We start from the raw sequence: 6,186 nt of genomic DNA, 5'->3' as shown, positions 1-6,186 counted from the left end.
TTCCCCCCACTTTTGGAGTTCACCTATACAAATTGCTGCTCACCCATGGTTCCCACCCAACATGACACCTAGAGCAATTTTTGTCCAGAAGAATGAGAGAACATTGCCAGATGCAGATATTAAAAGCAGGTAGAGACATGTCCCGGAAGACTTGTGGCTGTAAATGTAGATTAGGGTGGTACTACCAAGTACTGATCAAGCAAGGATACTTATGACATAATGTGTCCTTTTTGTTTTTAGGTAACAATTGTAAAAAAAAAAAATGCACCTTAAAAATCTTCACTATGTTGTGTAAATCAAATGGTAAAAATCACCAATAAAATCAATTTTAATGTCATTCTAAGTGAAGGACTGAGGACCTACGTGGAATGCAGGGTGTCATGGATCTGCCTCCTAAGGGGGCATTCGCCGCAGCATCCTGCACTCACCGTGTAATGATGCAGAGAGCACTACTAATGTCATCACATCAGTGCCACTCTTGGAATCATTGAGGACCACCGACTGCTGGAGATGATAAAGAGAACCAAGTATCCAGAAAAATATAAAGCATAAACTACTGCTGGGGGCCTGAAGCTGGGCTTTAAAGAGACACTGTCACTTTGCAAGTTTCTGCCTGAAGCTGTGTCATGGTAATGTAAAGAGCAATAGCAAGCAACATGTTACATAGGAAAGTTAAACCAATCATTGCTTCTATGCAATGCAGGAGAAATAATATATATGTTACATTTTAGGATTCATCAGTCCAAAGCCTTTTAACATCTCAGAGTTAAAAACTTTCTGGAAGAGTCCATCTGTGAACAACAAGAGTGTCACCATGTTCACATTCGTGAATATATTCTTTGCAAAATAACTTTCATTGAAAGTGTATCTGTAGTTATTTTCTTGTTTCAAGATTTTCAGGAGGCCTCTCAATATCATTAGCCCCACTCCAAGTCCTCTGAGTCACCCCAATCTGCAGGTGTGGGGGGATGGAGTGAAGGTGGCAGTTCACAAAGTGGTGGCCAGCCTGGTGGCAGATGGTAGATGGGACGCTCTGATGCAGAAGAACTGTGAAGAGAAAAGAGCAGACATGTAAATGTCATTGTGTTTCCGAATTTCCAAATTCTTGTGCGTCCGAATGCGAACTAATCCGAATGCTCGTTTAATGAAAATTCGGATCGATCAAAATTTTATTCAAAACTAAACTCGCACATGTGACGGTTCTCTGGTCAATCAGATGGTATTTTTTGGCTGTTGGGGCTTACATTACAGGCACGGTCATGTGACTCTGAATAACGAACTGAAATCTGAAAGGAAAAAAAACCCGGATGGATGCAAAATGAAATGAAAACATTTCTTGGGGGCTTACATGTCTAGAAAAAAAAGCATGTAGCATTACATGACAGACAGACAGAGCCTTGTCCTTGTGTAATACAGTTTATTAATCAATGAACATACAAGCTGATAAAATACTACTCACATGGTAATCACTGAATAGTACAAGGCAGACCCTCACACAAAGCTGCCTTGCTAGCTGGGTGGGGTCTGCCTTGTACCATTCATTCAGTGATTACCATGTGAGTAGTATTTTATGTCAGCTTGTATGTTCATTGATTAATAAACTGTATTACACGAGGACAAGGCGCTGTCTGTTTTGCATGTTTTGTGAGGAATACTTCCCAGTGGCCTTTTGATGACGGCAGCCTGCAAACGATTGTTGGTGGAGAATATCATTGGTGGTCTGCTGAGCGCTGTGGTGTGCATTTTTCTGGAGCATTACATTTGATCTCACAAGCACCTAAGTGAGACGCATCTGACACCCTTCATAGTTTATGATGTCTGATTTTTATGGGTCAGGGCACATTACATTCTGTCTTACCAAACAAGAACACCTGCCAATCTGTCCACAAGTGTACTGTGATCTATGCAAAATCAGTGTTACATACAGCAAAAAAATATTTTTCTACACATCAGCTGATATCTACAATTGAAGACACACTTGGGTGTGTATTTATACACAATTTGCAGAGCAATTTGCCCTGTGAAATTCCATATACATTCACGAATACATGTATGAATGGAGACAAAAATGAAGGTTATGATATTTTCTTTCTAGGTTGAATGTAATATGAGGTAGATATCAAATTATGGCCACTAGATGGAGCAGGGGAGCACAGGAAGAATGTATATATTTCCTCCGCTCCATCTATTGGCCATAATGTGGTATCTACCTCATATTACATTCAAACTAGAAAGAAAACATGCTAATATTCATTTGTGCAGAACACAGTGTATGGCCAGATTAAAATGCACCAGATTTAAGCCATACTATCTTCCATCATTCAGTTATGCCAAGATACATTATCTAAACTAAGCCCATCTGCCGTAAAACTGATATTCAGCTGAAATCTAACATGGAATTTTGGGTAACGCTAGTGTGTAAGTAATATATCTACAGCCAACGTTGGTAAATAAATGCTTTTTCTCCATTTAAAAGCCAACTGATTGAAATACGCAGTGTTTATCTAAATTTACCCATTCCCTACAGAGCTCTTCAGCACAGCCACAGTATTCAATAAATCTACATGACACCTCCCTTCTCGGCCCGGTGATTCTTAGGCAGCCAGAGCTCTTTATTTATTGTGACTGATGAGAGCAGGACTTTATCAGGAATCTGAGTTAACTGACTCTTGTGTTAATTGAAACGATGCAGCACGAACCTCTTCACCAAGGGGCAGTGTTTAACAACTGCTTGTTTAATCGGAATTTAAAGCAGACTTTTCATTCCTTTTGTAAATAAAGCTCAAACCATCAGTCTTCAGTGCAAGAATAGAAGATGATCTAATGAAAATGGGTTCTAATAAAAGGAATAATCCTCTTGTTGGCTGTATTTCAGGAAAGGGGCTGGTCTGTCTGGCAAAGGAGTCAATGAAAGAACTTAGCACGGCTGATATACCCAATGTAAAACAACTGATTTAAAAGTGACATTAAAAGGCAAAAAAAATGCCCCCCTTAATGCTAATGCAAGGACTTACCTTAAATGATGTCTGCTTATCCGATCATCTTCTTCTTTCCAGAAGTTTTCAGGAGTCCCTCCAGCGTTGGTGCTCGTCTCTGATCCAGCACTGAATCCTCTCTCTTCCTGGCACTTCCTGTCCCACGGGGGTCTGTGTGGGTGAACGCTGCCTCCATTGACTTAGCTTGCGTCTTTCCTCGTCTCCCGACCGAAGATCTGAACTGCGCATGCGCTTGCCCCGCGATCCTTTGCGGCTGCCCGAGAATCTTCAGACGGGAGCGCATGGCGGAGACACAGGTAAGTTAAGGGGGTTTAACACCGCGGATGTCAACTGGTTAATAATGTTTTAAGCTTCTGAAAAAATAGCCACAATGACAAAACCAACAGAAATAATGTGGGTTTAATGCCAGGCAAATTAAAAGGTCACTACTGAAACTGGTCATTTTTTTTTTACATTTTCTATTTATTTTTTAATAATTTTTTATTTTTTTACTGTTGGGGGGGGCTGCGGCGAAATATCTGGGGTCTAAATAGACCCCTGACATTTCCCTTTTGAAATAGAAAACAAAAAAAATGCTTCTTGTAGTTTAAAGTGCTTTGACTTGGGTTAGGGTTTTAAAAGGTTAAAATCTCTTCTTGCTTCTATTTCTTTCAAATGGTAGGAGGGGCTGTGAGGGGTCTGAGGTGGCATGTCCATTGTATGTTAATGAAGCTTATCAGATAAACACAAATCCTCAAATTTCAGTCCCAAAGTCTTTCCATTAGGACAGACCACTGTGAAAGGGCTAAAAAAAAAACAAGAATCAGCCATCTTGCCTGATTTAACAAAACATCTAAAAAGGTAAGACATTTTATTTTTCAGTATGCTGTGTGAATAAGAACACACAACGAACATATAGAGGGGTTTTCTCAAATTTGACTGCAAAAGTGGAAATGCACTTTAACCACTTGAAGACCAGCTGTTTAGACCCCCTTCCTGGCCAGGCCATTTTTCAGTATTCAGCGCTGCGGTACTTTGACTGACGTTTATTCCGTCATGCAACGCTGTATTGAGATGAAATCTATACCATTTTTTGGGGACAGATAGAGCTTTCTTTTGGTGGTATTTTTTCACCACTTGGGTTTTATTTTTTACTATAATTAGGAAAAAATTACACTACGTTAGGAAACAATTATTATTACCCAGTTTTTTAGTAAAACATAAAATTCAGGGTCACGTCAGGTAAATAGACACCAAACATGTCAAACATGTCAAGCTTTAAAATTGCGTGCACCCGGGAAAAAATCGCAGAAAACTATTTTTAAAACTTATTTTTTTACTATATTAAGGAAAAATTACCGAAATTTTAAAAAAAAAACAGTTTCCCCTATATTAAATGATAAAACATTTATTATTACCCAATTTTTTGGTAAAATATAAAAGATGGGGTCACGTCGGGTAAAAAGACACTAAACATGTCAAGCCTTAAAATTGCGTGCGCGCGCGAAACCTCAAAAAACGATAATACCGAAAATTGGCCCTAGGCGACGCTTAAAAGCTTTTACCGCTCATCAGTTTAGTGTTATCAGTGATTGATGGCCCTAGAATGATTGCTCTTACTGCGACGTTCGTGACGATATGTAAAACGACGGGTTTCTCTATAGCCGGCGGATCGCTTGTATGTTAACAGGCATCACTGCCTGCCTGTTTTTCAATTTTAGGACTCTCCCACGCGCGAGGGGGCATGGCTGAGCGGAAATCTAAAGATGCCTGCTCAGATCTAGAGAGCTCACGGCCGGCCGTTTTTTTACAACGGCCGGCAGGGAGGTAGTTAAAGATAATTGAAGGCTTTTTATTGTTAGCACACCTTGCTTTTCTTATTCTCCCCATTCTTCTCATGGAAGCCATTTTCACTAAGGGCAGATTTATCTATCTACGTTTACTTCCTGGAACTCTGGCCCGTGTGACCATGCACATCATCTCCGGGGAAAAATGCCTGATATTTCCCAGCAATGTATTACTGATATAACCTTCCCAGGATGCATCTCTTGGGCATGGGCTACATCAATAAGAGAACCAGGAAGTGGAAAAACAGTAGTAGGAACAGTAAAAGAAAAAATATATATATTTAACTTATGAATGTAGGATGATTTCATATCAGCATGCAGAGCTGCATGCTGAGGTGATTTTTAGTGTAAGAGGGTAAAGGTCTGCGTTAACAATAAACGTACTTTAAATAGTATAATTAATTAAAGCTGAGATGTTTAAAAATTACTCACTGCACTTAACTTTTAACAGTAGCAACCAACTAAATTAATTCTCGCTGTGTTAACTTTAGTAAGCAGCAATGGGTTCGTGAAATTTGCACATAATCATTGCCAAATCTTTACAGAGTAATCTAGATACTGCTTGTGCACAGATGCAGAGTCCTTTCTCGGTACTTCATGAGCACCCTCTGCTGGACTCACCTCTCACTGCGAGAGCTTTCCCTCTTCGCTCTCTTTTCAAGCCAAGCATCCACCCTACAAGGAGGGATCTGTCTGTTCTGCTCCTCTTTCAGCTTTCTCTCTGCTATAAAGTAAAAAAAATGAAAAGAAAATATTAGTTTAACTTAGGGCTGGTAATGATTAAAATTTTCGTGTTCAATTAATCAAAACATTTTTTAATCGATTATTTTCGATGAATTATAAAACGCACATACAGATCCAACTACATTGGCCTATACACATACAGCACAGCAATGAAGTAATAAAATGAACTAGGATCACACTAATCCAGCACGTTATTAATCTCACGTGCCCCACTCAATATGGCCGCCGCTTGAGTGGGGCAACTCAGAATAATAACGTGCTGGATTACAAATTTACATAGTATAGTAAAACGTATTAGCTTAATATTTTAAGTAGCAGCACCTGTTCAATCCATTTCATGCAAGGACCTGATTGCAACATATCAGTAAAATTTCAATGGGCACATTTCTGGGAGCGAGATGAGAGGGGGGTTAATGGAGAGCCACATAGTGGCTAAGATATCTTATCTTAACCATAGTGGTTAAGATAAGACAGAAGCTTGGGGCTTCTTGGGCAAACTCACCGGCCCAAGTGGCTCCGTCGGCTAACGAAGGGATGGGGGGAGGAGTCCGGTGACGTCACGGACATAGACGTCACTGGACTCCTCCCCCTTCCCTTCGTTAGCCGACGGAGCCACTTGG

The 6,186-nt window shown here is 40.1% G+C and overlaps 1 protein-coding gene across 1 annotated transcript in view; it reads right to left on the bottom strand.

Moving 5' to 3' along the window:
• Positions 1 to 754: 754 nt before the first annotated feature.
• Positions 755 to 6,186, bottom strand: part of ZMAT5 (zinc finger matrin-type 5) — a 13,110-nt gene continuing 7,678 nt past the window's right edge. The window contains exons 4-5 of the mRNA XM_018555524.1: positions 5,444 to 5,546; positions 755 to 1,047 (exon numbers count right to left, since the gene is read on the bottom strand). Coding sequence (XP_018411026.1) covers positions 918 to 1,047; positions 5,444 to 5,546 — 233 coding nt within the window. The 3' untranslated portion in view covers positions 755 to 917. The remainder of the gene's footprint in view (positions 1,048 to 5,443; positions 5,547 to 6,186) is intronic.

The sequence above is a fragment of the Nanorana parkeri genome, unplaced genomic scaffold (assembly GCF_000935625.1).
Source record: "Nanorana parkeri isolate BGI_ZX_2015 unplaced genomic scaffold, ASM93562v1 scaffold199, whole genome shotgun sequence".
In the NCBI taxonomy this organism is placed as follows: domain Eukaryota; kingdom Metazoa; phylum Chordata; class Amphibia; order Anura; family Dicroglossidae; genus Nanorana; species Nanorana parkeri.
This window is presented reverse-complemented; position numbering and strand designations above follow the sequence as displayed.